The 22,951-nt window shown below is 38.3% G+C and overlaps 1 protein-coding gene across 2 annotated transcripts in view; it reads right to left on the bottom strand.

Moving 5' to 3' along the window:
• Nucleotides 1–22,951, bottom strand: part of Wwc2 (WW and C2 domain containing 2) — a 163,522-nt gene that overhangs the window by 74,115 nt on the left and 66,456 nt on the right. For both annotated transcript variants that reach the window (XM_090354153.1, XM_090354152.1), the window contains exon 2: nucleotides 9,697–9,806. In XM_090354153.1, coding sequence (XP_090210279.1) covers nucleotides 9,697–9,806 — 110 coding nt within the window. The remainder of the gene's footprint in view (nucleotides 1–9,696; nucleotides 9,807–22,951) is intronic.

Raw genomic sequence — 22,951 nt, forward strand, 5'->3', positions numbered from 1 at the left:
ACATTATATGTCCATAGCAAAACGGTCACAGAATACTGGTAAGGACATTGATGGAAAGTTGGGCGTGGTGGCTCACACCTGTAATCCTAGCTACTCAGGAGGCTGAGATCTGATGATCAAGGTTCAAAGCCATCCTGGGCACAAACGGACCTGAGACTCTTGTCTCCAACTAGCCTCTCAATGAGAAGTGGGGCTTGGCTCAAGGGTAAGGCAGTAGCCTTGAGCTGGAAAGCTCAGGGACAATGCCAGGCCCAGGGGTAGGGTGTAGCCTTGAGCTGAAGAGCTCAGGGACAGCACTCAGACCAAGTTCAAGCCCCATGACTCACAAAAACAAAAATTGACCGATTCACAAATAAATAATGTGGATAATAAAGCAGCATTTTATACAATGATAATCATCATTTCTTTTGCATAGGTCAATAGAAATGTTCCCAGTAGACTGGTTTAAATACTTTTTGTTACAAGAGATTCAACAAGAAACATTTGTATTTCTGAAATACTGCACAGATCAAATATGAACTACAATAAAGGGTTCCCAAAGGCACCTTTGAAGAAAGCTTCATAAACTAAGACTGTGCTTCATCTCCATCCCTTATGTTTGCTGAACAGATCTGAAAAGAATATTTATTAAATGTAAACACTCAAAGAAAGTGTATTATACAAATATGGTATTTTTATTGAGACCTACTGGCCTTGAGAGATCACTATATTATAATGCAATATAATTTACATGTTCTCTACTATATTAGAGAAGTAATAAATTACACATGCTCAAATATCATGCATCTCAAGGGAAGTTACATTCCATCAGTTTTATAGATGTGGAACTTTAGAGAGAAGACACAGAGCTTCTATGAAGATAACATTAGACTCTTCAAATGAATATCATTTCTGTCTGTAATGCATAATTCTATTCTTCCTGCTGTGCTCAGAAGAATAATGAAATGGATGTATCTTGCCTTACCTCCTTCCTTTTCATACAGTAACAGCTCAAATACTTAGTTTGTATTTATACAGATAACGATTAGTCATCTACTAAGAAGCAATAGGAGACGCAGGATATTTAGGCATGATCATTCTTTCAAGAAACATATGTAGGAAACTGTGTGAGAATTAAAACAAAACAATTTTATACTTAGAATGACAGAATTCTCTTGACTGAAGTTATGGTTAAGCATCAAGGCAATTTGGAGAAAAAAAAAAGGTTTCTTTTGGCTGAAAAAATATAGTCCCATAGACCAGATAGTAATTACAAAGGTCAGTGAGGATTCTAGACAAGAAGCTCTCATCCTTAGTTGTAAATAGCCATCATTCACCATTCCTCTAGTCATTCAATTTTTTTTATTATTATTATTTCTTTCATCAAGTTCTGTTCTCTAGTCTCTAAAAGGCATTTGCTTTCCCTGCGGTGCTCCTTCTTCTAAGAAGCTTGCCCTTGGAGCAGGGAGTTTGGCCTAGTGGTTAAAGTGCTTGCCTAGCATGCATGAAGACCCAGGTTCAATTCCTTGGTACCACATACATAGAAAAAAAAGCCGAAAGTGGTGTTGAGGCTCAAGTGGTAGAGCTCTAACCTTGAGAAAGTCCAAGTGCTCAGGCCCTGAGCTCAAGCCCACGACTGGCAAAAAAAAAAAAAAAAAGAAGAAGCAGCTTGCCCTTCTCCCAACTTCGAACTCTTCCTGCACACCTACCCATCTTTCCCCAAGTCTGGTTAAGGCATTCTTTGGATATGAGCTGAAAGCACTTTCTAAGGTGATCGTGGCTACATCCTTGAAACCAGCCTAATGCTACTCCTTCCATTGCAAGGGTGATGCTTTAACTATGCTACTCTATGTTCCGTGTGTGTGTGTGTGTGTGTGTGTGTGTGTGTTTCATGTACATACATGCACACATCCCACTACTGGGATTTGAATTTAGTTCCTAAGCACTGTCCTTGAGCTTGTTTGCTCAAGGCTAGAGTTCTATCACTTGAGCAATGGCTCCACTTTCAGCCATGGAAATGAGTCTTGCTGACTTTCTTGCCCAAGCTGGGCCTGCTTCTAACTCAGTTCCTCATATTAAGCCTCTTGAGTAGTTCAGATCATAGGCATGAGCCACTTGTACCCAATTCTCTTTTTATTTTGAAAGCAAAACTAAGCAGAACAGTTTCATTACTGGGAAAGTCTGACATGTGATTAAGACAATCTGAGGCACAGACATAGACAGGAGAGCCAGAATTCACATAGAAACTGTATGTGCTAGGTAGAAGACAGCCTTCTGTGGGACAGAGTAGCGTCACATCTTGGGGAATGAGAAGTTTTAAAAACCCTCAAAAGGACTGTGTGGATCTAATGAGAAAAAGGAGGCACCATCTGAACACTTAACAGGTTCACAGAAAAGGATGCCTGAAATGTCCCTAGATTTTACCAATATTCAGAATATGCAAATTGTCACATTTTCAAAGCTTAGTATCCCTATTATCTTACTAGGTTAAGTATCTAGAATGTTTCTTTCTTAATTATCTTAACAGCTTTTCTGCCCAAGGAAGTTTGAAAACAAGACAGAATTGCAATTGAAGATTTTTTTTTTGCTACATCTATAGGAATCAAGTCTGTATAAAATATTGCATAAAATGGAGAAAACTTCATCCAATTGCAACACAATGTGTTACTTCAACACTAATACAATAGAGTTTAGTTCTGAGTAATATAGAATGAGCACATACCATCCAATCTGCCCTGCAGAGTACAACTAAAATGGGAGAACAGAAAACACACAAGCATCGAAGTTAAGACCAAGAAGGATTGGTAGGAAATCAAACAGCTTCCTACTTTGGTTGTTCTATCCCTCCACAATCTCACATATCCTTCATACTGTATCTTCAAGACACTCTTTCTTATTGCAGCAAGGCTAAAGACTTGGTAAACAGAAAAGACTTACTCCTCCATAAAAAAAGATGAGAGGAGGGGGTGGGGGGAGGGAAATGGGGTCTAAGACATGAGAAAGGGTATCAATGTTTGTGAAGTAATGTACCTTCTATCTGATGAATATAATGTAACCCTTCTATTAATTAAAATAAAAAAAATATATGGGGAAAAAAAAGTGACCAGGCAGGCAGACTTGAGAAAGGGAGCCTTTAAATCTGTGTATGGATTTACCTCTGAACCTCTGAATAAATATATTACACATGAAAATCTGGAGAACTGGAACAGTCTTGACAGCCAAACAGATCCTAGTCACTTTGTGTCAATACAAACACAAGGTAAATCAAAATAGCTTTCCACGCTTTGAACACTAAACTGACCTTAGAATAATAAGAGCCGACAAAAGATGGGAAAGAACTTACATTTCATCCTACATAACAGAACAGTGTCAATGATACTATCCCAAATTATTTGACAAACACAGAATCAGGAATATTTAAGGCATAAGCTATCAACACAAGCCAACCTTGAGATGACAGTTATTAAAATCCTGGAAACCGCCATTAAAATCATGCCATGAAGTATGGGCAAATACTATAAAATGAATGGAAAAGTCAGATATTCTTAGCCAAGAAATAGACACTGTAAAACTGAGAATGAGGGAAGGGGTGACACTGTCCAAAAAGAAATGTACTCTTAGCTGAGAAAGAAGCTCAATGACAGTGCTTGCCTCTGGGTTCAATTCCTCAGTAACACATAAACAGAAAGTCAGAAGTGGTGCTGTGGCTCAAGCGGTAGAATGCTAGCGTTGAACAAAAGCCCTGACCTCAAGCCCTAGGACTGGAAGGAAAAAAAAAAAAGGAAGGAAGGAAGGGAGGGAGGGAGGGAGGAAGGGAGGGAAGAAGGGAGAGAGGGAGGGAGGGAGGGAGGGAGGGAGGGAGGGAGGGAGGGAGGGAGGGAGGGAGGGAGGAGAAATGTACTCTTCACCCAACTTACGTAACTGTAACTCTATAACCCTTCTGTACATCACCTCTATAATAATTTAAAAAGTAAAAGAAATAGAAACCATATTTAAAAGTAAAAATTTTAGAACTGAAATTCCTTTCTTCCTTTTTTTTTTGTGGGTCATGGGGCTTGAACTCTAGGCCTGGGTGGTGTCCTTGAGCTCTTCAGCTCAAGGCTACTATCCTACCCTTGAGCCAAGCCCCACTTCCACTTTTCTAAGAGGTTAACTGGAGATAAGAGTCTCAGGTCCTTTTGTGCCGGGCTGGCTTTGAACCTTAATCCTCAGATCTTAACCTCCTGAGTAGCTAGGATTACAAGAGTGAGCCACCTTGCTGCCTTAGAACTAAAATTTCTATCAAAATTTAACAGAATTAAATTAACAAAGGACTGGGCCAGGAAAGTGGCCTAGTGGTAGAGTGCTTGCCTAGAATGCATGAAGCCCTGGGTTTGATTCCTTGGTATCACATACACAGAAAAAGCAAGAAGTGGTGCTGTGACTCAAATAGTAGAGTGCCAGTCTTGAGAAAGCTCAAGGGCAGTGCGCAGACCCTGAGTTCAAGCCCCAGGACTGGTTAAATAAATAAATAAAATAACAAAGGACCTATTTGACAAAACAAAACACATTATTGTGATGAATATTTATCAGGCATGGTGAAGCATACCTGTAATCCCTGCATTCAGGAAGCTAATCACAATCAGGCCAGGTACTGGTGGCTCACATCTGTAATCCTAGGTGGGGAGGAGGCTGAGATCTAAGGATCACAATTTGAAGCTAGTCTGGGCTGGAAAGTCTGTGACACTCTTATCTCCAATTAACACAAAAAGCCATAAGTGGAGCTATGGCTCAAGTAATAGAGCTGCTAGCTCTGAGTACAAAAGCTCAGTGACAGCACCCAGACTCAGAGTTCAAGACCCAGGAATAGCAATAGAAAAAAAAAAAAGAAAGAAAAGAAAAGAAAAGACAAATACATGAAAGCTGCTTAAGGAAATCACATATATAATAGCTAGCAAGATGCCTGAAAACTATAAAAGAAATAAATGACAATCATAGAACAGAAAAAGAAAATTACCTAGGATTAAATTTTCATTGCTTAAAAAGATTCAACAATTGCAAAATTAACTTTATTTTAAATCATTCGCTAAGATTTATCTTATACAGGACAGAACAGGACAGAATTCACCAGATGACAGAAATGTCCTACATCCTCTATAAGGTAGGAGTTAGGAAAGACGAAACACTTATCAGAATCCATAAATATATAGTATCTGTGTAGATCATGAAGGTGTACACCATCTCAGTTACTAGGAAAAAGAAAAAAATCATAGTGCAATTCTAACAAAAAAAATGTTATCTTTCTAGTTATAGTACCAATATCATAATTACTTTGTAATTATTTTCTAGGTAGATGCAAACAACCCCCAAACCCCAATTATACAAACCCACTGTAAGAACAAACACTAAGAAAAAAACACCACCAGAAGTAACAATCTCTATGAAGGTCAAATCTTTTACTTCTAATATTTACGAGTGTTCTGTAGGAATAGTATTAACTAGCCAAACATTCCTTATCCCATTTTTTAATCTAAATAAAGAGAAAAATAATGCTGAAACTATACAATGTCAAAACACAAAACATATGTGTGGACCAGCTGTGATGAAAAGATAATACCATTTGTTCTCCAAACTACTTTGCAGGAATGTCTTGAAGATTAATGAGATAATGGACCAGATCCTTCTCAGTATGTAAACTACTTGCTGCAGGTGATTTGGGTAATCGAGGGCTGAGTAAATCCATGGAATTACAAAAGTTTTATACCAAAGCAAAGTAGTAGACTTGACATTTTATATTCTGATTATCAAGAATGGTGCTTTCTTAAGCATAGTTTATATTTGAAATACACTTCTAATTCCTTCTGGGCACCAGTGGCTCATGTGTATAATTCTAGCTACTTAGGAGGCTAAGATCTGAGAGATCATGGTTTGCAGTTTGCCTAGGCAGGGAAATTCCATAACACTCATACCCAACTAAGCAGCAAAAAAGCAGAAGTTGAGCTGTGGTTCAAGAGGCAGAGCACCGTCCTTGAGTGAAGAAGCTAAGTGACAGTTCCCAGATGTTGAGTTCAAGCACCAGTTCCAATAATAAATAAATACACATATAAATATAGTTTAAATTATTAGAAGGCTTACGTGATATGAACATGACTTACATGAGTTTTGTTTTGTTTTTTCCCCCAGTCATGGGGCTTGAACTCTGAGCCTGGACACTGTCCCTGAGCTCATTTGCTCAAGGCTAGTGCTCTATTTGGGTCACAAAGCCACTTGCAGTTTTCTGGTGATTAGCTGGAGATAAGTCTCAAGACTCTCGTGCCCGAGCTGGCTTTGAACCTCGATCCTCAGATTTCAGCCTCCAGAGTAGTAAGGTTTACAGGTGTGAGCCACCTGGTCCGGTGAGTTACTATAAGTCTTGAAAACTATAATTTGAATAATTCTTAAGGGCCTGATGAGGGCCCGGAGTTTGGCCTAGTGCTAGAGCGCTTGCCTAGCAAGCACGAAGATTTGGGTTCAATTCCTTGGTACCACATACATAGAAAAAAAGCCAGAAGTGGTGCTGTGGCTCAAGTGGTAGAGCTCTGATGAAAAATAGACATTCATGTGAACACACACATATACATAAGTCTATCATACAAATATATGAAAGTATATTTATATGTACTTATTACATATGCATTAATATATGTAAATATATTATTTTCTTAGTTAACAAAGTACCTTCAACATTTCACCAAAGATAAAGATATAAAGGAACTCTTGAGTTAGTGAGGAAAGAATGCAAATAAATCTCAATGTAACATAAAGATGTTTTAAAACACTTTTTTTTTTTTTTTTTGCCATTCCTGGGGCTTTAACTCAGGGCCTGAACACTGTCTTGGTCTTTTTCCTCAAGGCTAGCACTCTACCACTTGAGCCACAGCACCATTTCCGGCCTTTTCTGTGTATGTGGTGCCGAGGAATCGAACCCAGGTCTTTGTGCATGCTAGGCAAGCACTCTACCACTAGGCTAAACTCCCAGCTCAATTAAAACAATTCTTATATACACAGTATTATTAGAAGAGCAGGCACCTCATCCTGAACTGGGATGTGGAGTGGGGGTGTCTAAGAAGGCCTTTGGGAAGCAGTAGTACCTGAACAGAAATACCTTAGAAGGATGTGGCAGTCAGTCAAAGGAGAAGACCCAGGGTTTCAGCACAGAGGTTTGGGGCTGGCCCAACAGATACAAACAAAGGCAGAAAGCCAGGGAAGCACAAGGTGCTGCTGTGGGATCCTCCAGTGCCAGGGTAAAGCAGGAAAGAAAAATGCAGAGGCTGGGGGGAATAGACTGGGAGGAACCTTATAGTAAGGAATCACATATATGCATCTGGAACTCGGGAAAAGAGTTCAAGAAGCCAACAGCCTGAAGGAAATAACTGACATTATCACCCAAGCAGACCTGCAGCATACAAATAGAAGATTACAGAAATCCTCATAGCAGAGAGAAATGAAAGGGGAACAGGCAGGAGAAACTTGAGCAGGAAAGTCAGGTACTTAAGAAGAAATCCCTGCAGAAGATGTCATGAAATCCTTAGGTAGACTTGCAGTTAGATGAAGATGCCAGAGAGTGTGTAGGTGGTGGGGAACCTGAGGGAACTCATATAGGCACTCATATACCATCACAGTTTGTTTCTGCTGAACCATCCAATGTAGTTGAGCCAACTACACTGGCTATATATCGAAAGTATAAAAGAGATTCCACTGTCTGTTTGCTTATAAAGACATCTGGATAAATCATGACTGCTTAAAATGAACTTTACTAATATTAGTCTCGTGGCCTCATATAGGACATTTGGTTGCCAATCAGTAAATAAGCAATAAACCTAATACACAGAAATACAGTAACATTCTATACAACAATACAATAACTAGGCTTATTGCAAAACCCAGAATTAAAATTGTGGCATGTGCAAGGCACTGGGTCCTCAACACCACCCCTCCCCATATCCCACACACATGACATTTAAAATTTTTTTTTCTAGAGAAATAAAATCTACAGAAAAGTCATTTTTAAAAACCCTATATAAAAAGTGGGAAGTGGCATGGTGGCTCAAGTGGTAGAGACTAGCCTTGAATGAAAAGCTCTGGGACATTGCCCAAGCCCATAGTTTAAGCCCCACAACTGAAAATAAAATAACTGAAAAAAATTACTGAAGCAACTGCTTCAGCAATGTTTTGGGGTTTTTTAATGTTAAACTACTTACTAGACACTTGAAAGAAAGCTGGTCCACAAACAACACAACTGCCTACATTCTCTATAACATTACTGGCTATATGTGTGCTTTGAAAAACTAACCAAGTACCTCAGATTGCTTCTCCTTTCCACCCTACCCTCACTTATCTGGAAGAAAGTAGAGTTATTAATACAGTCTTTTGACCCCCAGTTCTAGTTCTTTAACTCAGGGTCTGGATGCTGTCACCATGCTTTTGTGCTAAAGGCTAGCACTCTACCACTGGAGCCACAGCTCTACTTCCAGCTGTTTGTTGCTGGCTTTGAATAACAATCCTCATTTCTCAGTCTCCTAAGTAGGTAGGATTACAGTTATGAGCCACTGGTGCCCAGCTACAGTTTTGCTTTTTAAGGACTCTCCAAAAATCTATTGTATACTTAAAAAAGGGCAATTATTAGCCATCACTAACAAAGTATTAAATAAATATTATTAAGTATGACAAAGTGTTGACTAAATTCTGATAAATACATAAATAAGTATAAAATACTTTTGTGGTTACACTATTCCTAAAGATTGAATATTACTGGTATAATTTTAACATAAAAATGGAATAGGAAATTCATTATACATTAACTAAATCTATGAAAGTAAAATTACTAGACTATAACTGGAGTACATTTTAAAGGGTCTCATGTAAACATATGTATATACATAAACCAGGTATGTTGTTTTTAAAAGTTGTTCATGGACATGAGAAACTCTTAATTCTCTGCTCTAGCCTTATAGATTTTAAAACTAGGGGCTGGGAGTTTGGCCTAGTGGTTAAAGTGCTTGCCTAGCATGCATGAAGACCTGGGTTCGATTCCTTGGTACTACATATATAGAAAAAGCCGGAAGTGGTGCTGAGGCTCAAGTGGTAGAGCTCTAGCCTTGAGAAAGTCCAAGAACAGTGCTCAGGCCCTGAGCTCAAGACCAGGACTGGCAAATAAATAAATAAATAAATAAATAAATAAATAAATAAATAAATAAATAAAACTAATGTTTTCATCTTTTAAGCCAGAAGAGATCAGGAAACAAAAAGAAGAAAGAGGTTTGAGGCTTTTCCAAGCCTGTGCTATCTTTCAGAGTCACTGGATAAGCAAAAATCTCTCCAGATATCCAAACTATACCAGGTGGTTGCCTGACCTCAAAATTTGGGGGGTAAGTACAAGTGGCTGGTTCTCTGCTCTAAAGGTTCAGGGATCATAGGAAGAGAAACTCAATGGCTGTGGACCTCCATAGGCCTCTGGACCTGCACTGGAGTAGAACATTCATTCCCTACCTGGTAGGCAGACAGGCAGACAGAACAGATATCCTTTCTCCCTCTTTGCCCCCGCCCCCAGCACAACTCTCCATACATGCCCAGATCTCCAAGTGGACATTTCAGCTACATATTAGTCATTCATATAAAGAAATTCACTTGGAAAAATGTCATCTCTTTTATTTTTGGATATTTTCTTATGTTTGTTTTCACCACAAAGGAAACACTTACTGTTGATGTGATCGATGTAGTAGACACCAATCTGAGGGTCAAAGCCTGCTTCCCATCCCCAAGGCAGCTCATCCCCGACACAATCAGCAAATGACAGGGGCTTCGTTAACCTACAACAAACCAGAAGAAAGACTATGACATTCTCCCCATCAAAACCACATACATTCAAATTCAGTACCTAAATGTATTTCCTTTCTGTTCTTGACTGCTTCCAGGGGATGCATTTCTGTATTTAAAAAATTAAGGAGAACATCGGGAGTTTGGCCTAGTGGTAGAGTGCTTGCCTAGCATGCCTGAAGACCCGGGTTCGATTCCTTGGTACCACATGCATAGAAAAAAGCTGGAAGTGGTGCTGAGGCTCAAGTGGTAGAGCTCTAACCTTGAGAAAGTCCAAGGACAATGCTCAGGCCCTGAGCTAAAGCCCAGGACTGGCAAAAAAAAAAAAAGAAAAGATTAAGGACAGGAATAAATATACAGAAAAAAAGAGTAATATGTATCATTATGAGTCACTGCTTAAACTGCAACATTTGGAACATAAGTCTCTACAATAAATATAAAGAAGCCCAAGTGGAGTGAGGAAGATGTTTGATGTCTGACATCTGGCTGTAGCTTTGAAGCTAGACAGATTTCCCACTGAATATAAAAATTCAGCCCAGGATTGAAATACTAGTATCATGGAACTAATATCAATACCTTTGCCACAAATTAACTAACCTCTCCTTTGAAAGAAAGGGCAAACATGTAACTATTTCTAAGTATTTTATAATAACAGTCACTCAACAAAACTGTGTGTGTGTGTGTGTGTGTGTGTGTGTGTGTGTGTGTGTGTGTGTGTGTGTGTGTGTGTGTGTGTGTGTGTGTTGGGGCTTGAAATCAGGGTCTGGGAGCTATCCTTTCACTTTTTCACTCAAAGCTGGTGCTCTAGGACTTGAGCCACTATTCCACTTCTGGTTTGCTGATTCATTGGAAATAAGTCTTATAGACTTTCTTATCTAAGCTAGTTTTGAACCACAATCCTCAGATCTCAGCTTCCTCAGTAGCTAGGATTACAGGTGTGAGCCACAGTATCTGGCTCAACACAGTTTTTAATAGTATCAAACATGTGAAGTATCCACAGTAATAAGATCAACTTAGGCTTTCTCTTAATTCTATTTTAATACTTTTTTTAAATTAATGGGTGAACTACATGGCTTCCTAAGGTCTCAGACATAACTAGATTGACTTCTTCCCACTTAACAATCGGTTTTGCTTTTGTCGGAGCAACCACATTAGGTTAACATTATAGATTAGCTGTGTCGTGTCAACATAGCTTCTGACTTCCTATAATTTAATAGTACTGACTCTTATAGATGAGATTTTATGGAATCTTTTTTGTTCATGCTAATGAATACCAAAGATCTCATAGCTTTCCGCCTGAAATACCAGTCATTTCCAGAATCATTTTACTTATCAGAATAACAAAGTGTGTCATCTACCTGCAGAATGCTGGGAAAACAAAAGATGAAAAGAATTCCCAGAATTCCTAGCCTGCAACAGTCATTTAAGTACACCCTAAAACTTCGAACTAAAGGCAGGGCTGGTTCCTTTTTCTCCCCCAAAGTTCCTGTAGCATGAACTCTCCTGGAGGTGACTAGAACACAGACCTCTCAAACCAGTTTGGAAACAGATGCTATAATGAGGCTACCGGCTCTGACACCAGCACACTGTGAACCTCTTAACTGGGCAGGTGTCCCTGGCACAAGATTCAGTCTGAGGATTCTTTTTGCCTCACTCTTTTAAATCAAGGCTGTAAAAAAGCATTCGCAGCCTAAAGAAATGACAGGTGAGGAGCTGAAAATAGTACATTTGAGAAATGAAAGAGATTTTTATATAAGTTTTATCTGGCACCAATGTAACTTGCTGAAAGCCTGAGAATGAGAGGTTTTGGTTTTTGTTTCTGCCAGTCCTGGGGCTTAAACTCCGGGCCTGAGGCACTGTCTTTGGGCTTTCCTCAAGGCTACAGCTCTACCACTTGAGTCAAAGCACCACTTCCAGCTTTTTTGAATGTGGTACCAAGGAACTGAACCCAAGGCATGCTAGCAAGCATTCTACCACTAGGCAACACTCCCAGCCCCAGTTTTTGATTTTTAAATTTTATTTTATTATCAGAGTGATGTATAAAGGAGTTACAGTTACAGTCATAAAATACTGAATACATTACTTCTTGACCACTGTTACCCCTTCCCATGTTTTTCTCCTGTTTTCCCTCCCCCCTAGCTTTTTTTTATTCCTGAAATAAGTTTTATAAGCTTCAGACACATGATTTTAAGTTATAACTTTATTATATTGGAAATAATTTCATTTTGCCTATGAATTGATCAATAGATAGTATGCATTTCTCATTGTTAAAAAGAAAAAAAAAAAACAGGGCTTGGATGTAGCTCAGTGGCAAAGCACTTGACCAGCCAATGTATGCGCTGGGTTCAATCACCAGTACTGAAAAATAAAAGACAGACAGACAGACATCTGTGTTTTAAAGCATAGATGTAATTATAAGCAAAGTGAATAACTCAAAAGTTGTCATTCTTGAAAATTTTAATGTAAAAATGTCTGTAGCATTTTCTCAAAAGTGACTTTTAACACTTTATTTTCTGGGTCTAGATAGTATAATTTCTTTTGTACTCTATCAACAAGTAACAGTAATAATACATATTCATATATTTTTGTGGGATAAATAACTTACAAATTATTAACAGACCAACAAGCTCTGATACCTAACGAACAAAATCAAGGATACCTAACAAAACCATCCTGCTATCCGATAATGGGAAACACTACTGTTATATATTATTTCATTTTTTTTCTCCCTCAGCTTATGAATATATTCATAGCCTTCTATTCTGGGAGAGAGGGTGGGGAGAGGGGGTGGAAAGAAGGGGGGGAGACAGAGAGAGACGAGAGAAAGGAGAAAGGAGAGAGGAAGGAAGGGGAGGGAAAACAAGGGAAGAAACTCCACTATGGCCCTACTCTGTTCTGGACCTTTACTTAACCATTTGCTCCATCTAGCTGGGACATTGCATTCTAGAGCGTGTCAGGAGGTTAAAACCTCCCCCTAGCTGGGCACAGGTGGCTCAAGCCTGTAAACCTAACAGCTAGGAGGATGAGATCTGAAGATCATGATTCAAAGCCAGTCCAGGCAGGAGAGTCCATGAGACTCTTATCTGCTATTAACAACCGGAAAACTGGAAGTAGAGCTGTGGCTCTAAATGGTAGAATGCTAGCCTTGAGCAAAAGATCTGGGGATAGTGCCCAGGCCCTGAGTTTACCCTCCATGACTGGCAAAGATAAAAATAAATAAAAAATAAAAAACAAAAACAAACTTTCACCTGCCACCCAACACCTGATTCTGAGGTCAATTCATGAATATATACTCTTGAAAGCCAATACTTGAGAGGGACTCACCACCTTTGAAAGAGCACATTGCTTATACTGTTTATTTGGGAACTCTGATATACTACTAATAAAAGTTTCAATATGGCCAGGTGCGGTGGCTCATGCCTGTAATCCTAGCTACTCAGGAGGCTGAGATCTGAGGATCAAGGTTCAAACTCTCCAATTAACCTCTAGAAAATGGGAAGCTTGGCTCAATGGTAGGGTGGTAGCTTGGAGCTGAAGAGCTCAGGGACAACACCCAGGCCCAGGGGTAGGGTGGTAACCTTGAGCTGAAGAGCCAAGTTCAAGCCCCATGACCCCCACACACAAAAAAAAGTTTCAATATTTCATGTCCAAAAAAGACCAATTTTATATATGGTCATTGCACTAATAATATAAGACATTACATGCTTGTCATATACCAAACATGCTTCAACATATATAAATTTTTTAGCTAAACTTTCATATTTCTGCAAAATAAATGTAACTATCTTAATTTAAAGGCCCCATATAGGAGGGGAAAAAACTATTCATAGTCAAATATACATGTAGACAAATAAACATATATCTCTAGTCAATGTTAATACTAAAGGCAGTAGTGGGTATATGTCTTGCTACCTAGAGCTTCACATTTTAACCTTTGCTTGAATACTTTGAGGAAGTAAATAAAAATCACAAAAGAAAAAGTATATCTCAGAAGACATGCAACTCTAAAATTCTTTAAATACGTGGGCAAAGATACAAAGTAACTTTTTTTTTTACATGATTTAGTCTTAACAGCAATTTCTAAGTAAAAGGATATGTATGATAAATACATTGTTTCAAATAAAAAGTTATTTAAATGATTCCAACTTGTTATATTTTCTATCTATTTAAGTTTTTTAAAAAAGTTGATGTTTGTCTAGGAGCTTGGCCTAGTGGTAGAGTGCTTGCCTATCATGCACGAAGCTCTGGTTCAATTCCTCAATATCACATACATACAAAAGGCCAAAGTGGTGCTGTGGCTCAAGTAGTAGAGCTCTAGCCTTAAGCCTTGGGCTTAGAGAAAGCCCAATGACAGTGCTCAGACCCTGAGCTCAAGGCCAGGACTTCCCCCGCCCCCCCCCCCCACAAGTTTATGTTAGCAAAACCAAAGTTATGAATTGCATCTCGGCTTCTCCATGCCGAGAATCAACCTGAAAATGCTGGATTAGACCAGTGTTTTTCAAACCCAACTATACACCCAACTGTCTTAAAAAGATTGTTAAAACCCAGATTGCTGAGGCTACCACCAAAAAGTTTTTATTATATCTAGGATGAAACCTGAGGTTTGTGTTTTTAACAAGTTCTGAGGCACTGCTAATGCACTGCTGGCCTCTGGGACCACACATTGAGAACCACTGTTTTAAACTACTGTACTTATTACCTGACTTGTATAACTGTAACCTCTCTATACATCACCTTTACAGTTAACAATAAGAATATTTTTTAAAAAGTTACTCAAAAACCGGTACATATATGTTCACGGTGTTTGAAAAGGCCTTGGGTTATTGGGGTGTCAAACAGGAATAAGGCTTGAAAGGTACTAGACGAAGCAAGAATTTTACTTCTGCAGAAATATATGCTATTGACAAGAGGCCAAATAGTCAGTGCAGTGTGTGCAGAGCTTGCCTGGGATTTATCCCTAATGCATTAATACCCTTCATTCCAAACGATCAGAACTTAATGTTCACAACCTTCCCTGAAAGCCTCGTTTAAAAGGGGTTAAAAATCAGGACTCCTGAACAAAGCAGCAACTTGTCAGGAAAACAATTCTTACTTGGCTGATGTCTCCAAGCCCCTTGAAACACAATTTTTAGAATAGAATGTGTCTCAATTAAAATAGTGTCCTGTAAGAAGGCAGCTAAAAATGGCTGTGCTTATGCCCAGCAACTACTTTTGACAGAAAAAGGTTGCAATTTCTATAGTAGCTGCATTATTTACAACAGTCACAGGAATGGAAATAGCCAAAATTTCTACCAATAGACATACTGTGGTATTCCATGCAATGGAATACTATTTAGCTATTAAGTATTTATACATGTATACTTGGGGCAAATTTCCAAAACACTGGGATAAGTGAAAAAAGGCAGGCACAAAAGGTCCCAGGTCCCATCCAGCCCATAAATCCAGGAGAACAGAAAGTACGTTTATGGATACCAGAAGGTAGGGACAAATAGACAAACTCCTTAATGGAGTGAAGGGAATGTTTTGAAACTAAATGCAGGTTGGGGGTTGCCCAACATTACATATGTTTATATGCCACTCAACTGTTGCTCAGAATAGTTAATTTACATTATCTAGATTTCACCTCAATAAATTGTTTTTAAGTGTGTTGAAAAATGAACTGTACAACTTGTGGGTAGACACAGGAGGGAAAGCCTGAAGGAGAGTGAGGTAAGAAGTGACACTGTCCAAAAGGAAGTGTGCTAATGGGTCGGGAGGGTGGCCTAGTGGTAGAGTGCTGGCCTAGCGTGCATTTATCCGTAGGTTTGATTCCTCGGCACCACATATCCAGAAAAAGCTGGAAGTGGCACTGTGGCTCAAGTGGCAGTGCAATAGTCTTGATCAAAAAGTGTCCAAGGACAGTGCCCAAGCCCCAAGTTCACAACCCAGGACTGGCAAAAATAAAAATAAAAAAAAAAATGTACTGTTTACCTTACTCAGGTAACTGTAACCCATCTGGACCTTCATAATAACAACTTGAAAGAGTAAAAAATTGTTTTTAAAAATAGCCACAAGTATGACCAGGAGTTCGGCCTAGTGGTAGGAGTGCTTGCCTAGCATGCATGAAGACCCAGGTTCAATTCCTTGGTACCACATACATAGAAAAAAGCCAGAAGTGGTGCTGAGGCTCAAGTGGTAGAGCTCTAGCCTTGAGAAAATCCAAGGACAGTGCCCAGGTCTTGAGCTCAAGCCCAGGACTGGCAAAAAAAAAAAAAAAAAAGCAACAAGAATATAACAAAGTCAAGACTCCAGTGAAGAAGGTAATAAAATAATAAAACATGAGGAAAGCTTCAACATGGCTAATAATAAAAAGAAACACTAAATAAAACAATGGCTAAGCTTAATTTAAAGGCTATTAAGGGATCAGGTTTTTGTTTTGTTTTGTCTCAGTGAAGAAACAGAGTGCTGGTGAGGATGTGGAGAGGGAAATTGGTTACTTTCATTCACTGTTGGTGACTCTGTAACTCAATACAATCCTCTGAAGAAACAATTTGGCAGCTTTAATAAAACACCACAAATGTTGATTCCATTTAACCAAGGAATGCTATTTGTGCACAGTGTTCCCTGAACCACATCTCACCCACTCACATCTAAATAGAGTAAGCTGTCACCCAACCCAAGGCATCTAACCACACTGCAGTCTCTCCGTGTTCTTTCCAGCCTCTCCAGCACAATGCCTACCTCACTGACATTTCAGTAATAGTTCACTGAACACATGACAATTAGAGAGAGAAATGTTTTTTTATTTCTATAAGCAAAATGAGTAAGTGCATTTGATTACAGTAATCACTGATAAATGTTACCTGACAAGCAGGAGAGGATATGAGAAAAGCTTGCAGTATCACATCAAAACATTTGGTTTTGTGATTTTTGTTTATAATAATTAAGTTATGTAGCAAATAAATACCTGACTAAAAAACACATTACTTAGTTACAAAGATGCAACAGTTATCTCAAGATGCAACAGCTATCTCAAATGTTTTAGAAACCCAGAAATTTATTCCAAGTGTCAGTTAGCAAGATTTTAAGTATTTTTATTCCACAGAAGAAAGCAGAGTAGTCAAGCAAATACTTTAACCTGAACTCCTCTCTGTTGAAAGCCAAAAAATATTTGCTTGTCAGATTACTTGGTTTAAAAAATAGTTTGAGAAATTAAGTGGCTATGCCTGCCAAGGTGGTAGGAATGTTTCTGAGAGGAATAGGACTTAAAAGATTATTGTCCACACAAACAAACAGGTTGCCTCATTCCCCACCTGTGCTCAACAATGAATACCAATTATGTTCAGGATAAGAGCTTTTCAAGGACAAAGTTGGGGACAACCCTCCAATCACAATAAAAGACTGCCGCCCTCTGGATGGGCAGCTTCTCTCTTAAAGAGGTTATTGAATGATTAAAATGAGCCTATATTACCTTTATCAAAATTTATGGGACTAGGAGGATACTTTTAATCTCTTATCCTCAATACAAGGAGATTATCCTAGTGAATAATAATGATAGGTTTCCTTCCCTGCCATGTTTATTTAAACAAATATAGGATACATGCATTCACTGTAAAGGCATGTATTTTACAAAGCTGGAATCATACTTAATGAACTATATATACATTATATACTTATTTTGAAGTCTGCATACACATACATTTAACAATTCATAATGTAATAACTTAAACATATAGGTATGTAGGTAATATCACTATGAAGAATACATAAAACAGCAGGATAAACTATTATTAAAGTCTTCCTTCTTATTCCTAAGAGTAGAAGAACTACTGGTATTTTTTCAGTCCATCAAGTCACACTTGGAAAACATGCAAACAGGCTCTTACTATGCACATTGTGAGAGTTAAATCAGTAAGTTAGGAATCTTTCAGTGAATATTTTCATTAATTTATAATCAATTTATACACATATATATAAATTTACTTCAGTGTTTTAGTAGCTGGATGTACTGAGTGGGTCCTAGTCTGTTATTTAACAAAACGTCAGTTGAGACACGCTCAATTTTCCATTTCCTTCCAGACAAAACAATGTTTCAATGAACACACTTCTATTTACAGCTGTGCAAGCTATTTTTTGCAATGCACTCCTAATGGTTGGTGAAAGAATAAGTGAATTTTTGAGTTACAAAAATACTAAGATGCATTAGAGAAGTGTTCTTTTTTTAAAAAAAATTATTTTAGTGTTGTTTAGAGGTGATACACAACCGGCTTAACTTTAAATAATCAGGTATTAAGCACACCTGCTTACACATAGAGAAGTGTTCTTAAAGGCACGTTGACATTCAAAAAATTCTCACAAATTTGCTCCTCCATGTGGGCTTTACCAATTTAACACTCAAATCCTAAACATAAGTGAATGCATGTGTTTCCTGCATGCCACGGCCCCTTGATACTGGGTGGGGTGAGGGAAATCTGGTAACTACTCCACATTGAGTATCCCTTACCTGAAATGCTTCAACCAGAAGTGTCCCAAATTTGGGACTTAAAAAAATATATTTGCATTTACATGAGATATCCTGGAAATAGTATTCAAGTTTAAACATTAAATCAGCTTTTGCTTTACGTACAACTTACATACTTGGCCTGATGTTATATAACTTTAGTAATTTTGTGCACAATGTAGGATTTCATAGTGTAAAAATTTCTAAGTGTTAGAGTTCAAAGATTCTGAACTCTGGAGAGTTGCAGATTTTAGAATGTTCAGAAATGCTCACCTTGTAATAAGTTTGGTAACTTTTTTTATCTGTTTATTTGCTTCTCTGATGAATTGTCCTTGTAAGTTATGTTGGTTAGCATCATTGATCTGTAGCAACCCTCTTTTTAGTTTCTATTTTTAAAAATTTTGGGGGTGCTTATCCTGGGGCTTGAACTCAGGGTGCTAGGGCACACATGAGTTATAGCTCCACTTTTTGCTTTTCTGGAAGTTTATTGGAGATAATAGCTCTCTAGGATGGCTTTGAGCTTTGATCTTCAGATCTCAGACTGATCTGTAGCAGCTTTTACTATACTATGCATATTAATCTCTTCTAAAGATGGCATTTCTCTGAAGATATTACTTATGCATTAATTTTGTTTATGGTAAGTAAAACACTAATTATATTTTAAGGTGCTGAGGAAACTAGATAGCCAGTTAAGAGTCTAAAAAGTTAGGTTGTATCCCTTGAATAATCTTTTTTGCTTACCTATTCACTAGTTACTAGATATTTGGATTATTTCTACTCCTAGCTGTTGCAAATAATGCTGCTGTAAACATTTATATCAGCCTAAGTTTCGAGAGGGGAAATAAACCGTCAGACTTCAAGCTTGGTGGGATGGGCAGGTTTCATGACACAGTTGGCAAAAGTTATTGGCAGAGTGTTTTACAAATACCAAACATCAGCAGAAAGAAAAACCAGCTGATACCAACAAGATAGTCTCATTAACACCAGGAAATCACGAGACAAGAAGGCAAAGAGTAGAAATACTACACTATTCACAACTCAGAGCAGAATATCTGCAAATTCTTACAATGCCAGTTGCAAAACAAAACAAAACAAAAAACTACTAAGAACTAGCCTAAGAGATTCAAGGAAAAGTCAGCCAGTCAAACGGAGATAAATCTAACAAAAACCTATGCTTACATATATGCAGTTCCCTCTACCTCGAATATCTCTTCTCCTTCCGCTTTTTCACTATTTTGCCCCCTGAGGGACATTTTACAAGCCACTAAATACTGTTGTATTTTCCATTCAAATACATCACGCTGTCAACCTTTTCAGTTTGTCTGCTCAGTTCACTAAGATCTTACCAGTTTTTCAACTTTGTATGCCAAGCACATAGCATAGCACATGGTATTCAATACTTGTTTCTTGGAAAAACGAAAACACAACAAAAACCAGTAAGTGAGTGATTCCAGCCAGATGTTTTCATGGAGCCCTAATCTGTTAGCAGCAACATCTACTGGATAGTCCACAGTAGTGTCACATCAAATGTAAACTATAAAATACAAATTTTCCTGTACAACAACTTTCCCAACGAATCCTTTTTTGGAAGATGGCAGTTATCCTTAAGCCAGGTGCCCAAGTTCTACCTAGCAGTCAAGCATCCTGGAGGCCTTCTTCCCAACCTCGTACCCAATCCATCATGGACCTGTATGTCCATCCTCCAATCACCCAACTTTTCTAGACTACTCATGTCTCTTGCCTGGAATGCAATTTTGACTTCCTACCTGGCGATACTTCCACTCACGTTCTTCTACAATCTACCCTCTCTATACAGCAGATGAGTGGTCTTTTGAAAATAGTTTTTGGTAGTGATTTTGGTAAGAAGTTGTATGAATGTATCATCCTCATAACAACATGGTAAGTATTGCGAATAATCCTCTAATTCTGTTTGACCAGCAGCTCTCCACAAAAGTAGTTACTACTTCTGGGCAGGGAAGATTCCCATGTAATCCCAGCTACTTGGGAGGTGGAGATGTGGTTCAAGGCCAACCCAGACATAAGAGTTTTCAAGACTATCTCAACCAGGAAAGCAAGTGGGGCCAAAGTGGCTGACTTGGTGGGGGGGGGGGTTACGGGGGTGTTCTGGTTCAGCCTTTGGGCTTTCTGCTCCTGAAATGAGTGCTCAGTGACATCATACTGAGTTCTAGCTATATGAGTCAGACTCCCTAGTGTAAAGTCACAGCTGCTCTCAGAGCAGAGTTGTAAGAACTAAGCTTTGACTCTGAGGAAGTATCTGGTGATTCATTTTCATCCTATGGTTTTAATTTTTATAGTCTCACAGCTATTGTTAAATTTAGAGATAAGGCAAATTAATCTAACAGTGAATTTACACAGTGCTCATGATGAGAAATTGGTATTGTTTCAGTAGCTCTCTATGCTGTCAATCTTGGCTGGATAAACACATAATGTTGATTTAGATACATAAACACTGTATGCCTGTCAGATTTAAGGGAACAAACTTCCTAGTAAAGCAATTAGCAGAGTCTGATCTTTCACCAAAAGATACAAATGAACTAATCTAACATTTGGCTCTCAATGATCTTGCAGGATCTTGGAGTGGGGAAGAGGCTCTTGGCTAAGTGCTAGCGTTCCAGAAGGTGAAGACCACAGAGGCATCAGACCAGATTCCCAGACAATTAAACCAAGTCTGACTGCTTGCAAAGGAGCTTTGAGAAGGTAAATGAGTCAGATGTTCTCTGTGTACCTTCAGTCTCTCATGCTAGAGAAAATGCACACACTTGAAAGTATGCTTCATAGTTCAAAGATGACTGTGTGGACACAAACGAAATTTATGTCTGCACTCATCGATGTTACTGATATTTTTGGTAGCATGAAATAAAGCATTTTAAATATACATAGGAATGTTGATTACAATCAGTTTCTACAGTATCTGCTCACATATTTTATTTATAATGTCTTGCTTAAGAAGAAAAAACATCCTGATTTTAGCCTTTCTTTTGTCTTGGTTAACACCACAGGAATGTAACAATTTCCATATGCAATTTTGTTGTATTAAATTATATCCTATTAAAGTTACAAAGATTATATTTAAGTTATTAATATCAGAAGCTAATTTGATTCTGGTGGTATGTATAGAATTTGGGCAAGACAAATCTGATTCTTACTTTTTATACATTTTTAGCAAGCAAATGATTAAGCAATTAAAACATCAGAGCATTTTACTTTTGCTTTATTTTTTAGTTTACTTGATGTCACATGAGTAAGTAGTAGATATTTCTAGCAGAAGTCACTAAAATTTACACATTTTGCTAAGTCAGCAGAGATAACAGAAATCTATCTCATGTAGTTTCTTATTTGTATCACCTTTCTCCTCTAGAGTTTTGTCCACCACTGCAGTCTTTACACGTTAGAACAGTGGTTGGTACTCATTTGTCCAATGAATCTATTTTCAGTAGTTTATGTCTATATTGATCATCCTAAGATACTCCCTGGATACTTTGCTTTCTGCAACCATTTGTTTTACAAAAACACCTTGTGCTGACCTTGAGTACAACTAAAAGAATCACAAAAATTTTCAAGCTCCATGAGTTGAAATTTGGAGAATTAAATATCAGAAAGCTAAAAATAAAATAAAGTTCCTAAGCAGCCTAAGGAAGGACACTCACATGCTACAAATCAATTCCATGCTTGGCATTTGCTTTGCAAGTTAAACATATGAGTGCGTTTTTATAACTTATGTGGAGACTCTCTGTGGTGGTATTTCCTTCTACTCTCTAGCCTCTATTTTCCTCTGGCATAGCACCAGATCCTCCAAGCACAAAAAAATTAGACATATGGAATGTGAGGAATGTCTGATAACTTCAGAGACCAGCCCTTAGTCATAAACAAAAATGCATGCCCTTTGAGCTTAAACTCAAATTCAATCTGAAGCAAACAAAAGTCATGGGACTAAATGCTGGCAAAGAGTTCAAGGTGAAGGGGGTGGGCTAGAAGGATTCTAAATATAATTCATCATTGATAAGAAGATAAATACTGCTTTTTCATTTTAAGTACTAATGAACTGTACAAAGAAGAACATGGTTAAGCTTTAGATTAATAGTGCTGGAGTCAGAGAAACAAACCATTAAAATTACAAAACTTGTCCTACTCATGAACACCCCACGGAGGAGAAGCCTTCTGGGACTTTATCTTCAGACTTTTTTCTAGTTTTGAGAGTGCTGAACCACTCAAGATTAAATACAGGAAAACAAAATAAAGATCCAGAGTTTTGAGGAACTTCTCTGTTCAAGAGAGGCAGCAACCAATGGCAGACCTGTTTGTGTTTATCTTAGAACCCTAATTCTTTTTTTCTTTTCTTTCTTTCTTTCTTTCTTTTTTTGCCTGGGCACTCTCCTGGAGCTTTCTCAAAACTAGTACTCAAGCCACAGCACCACTTCTGGTGTTTTCTGTGTATGTGGTAACCGAGGAATGTAACCCAGGGCTTCGGGCATGTTAGGCAAGCACTCTACTGCAAGGCCAAACTCCTGATCCTCAGAACCCTAATTCTTTTTCTTTTGTTGTTGGTGGTGGTGGGGCTTGCACTCTGGGCCTGGGCACTGTCCCTGAGCTCTTCAGCTCAAGGCTAATGCCCTACCCCTTGGGTTTTCTGGTGATTAA

This window comes from Megascapheus bottae, chromosome 20 (genome assembly GCF_031878675.1).
Source record: "Megascapheus bottae isolate mThoBot1 chromosome 20, mThoBot2.hap1, whole genome shotgun sequence".
Classification (NCBI taxonomy): Eukaryota; Metazoa; Chordata; class Mammalia; order Rodentia; family Geomyidae; genus Megascapheus; species Megascapheus bottae.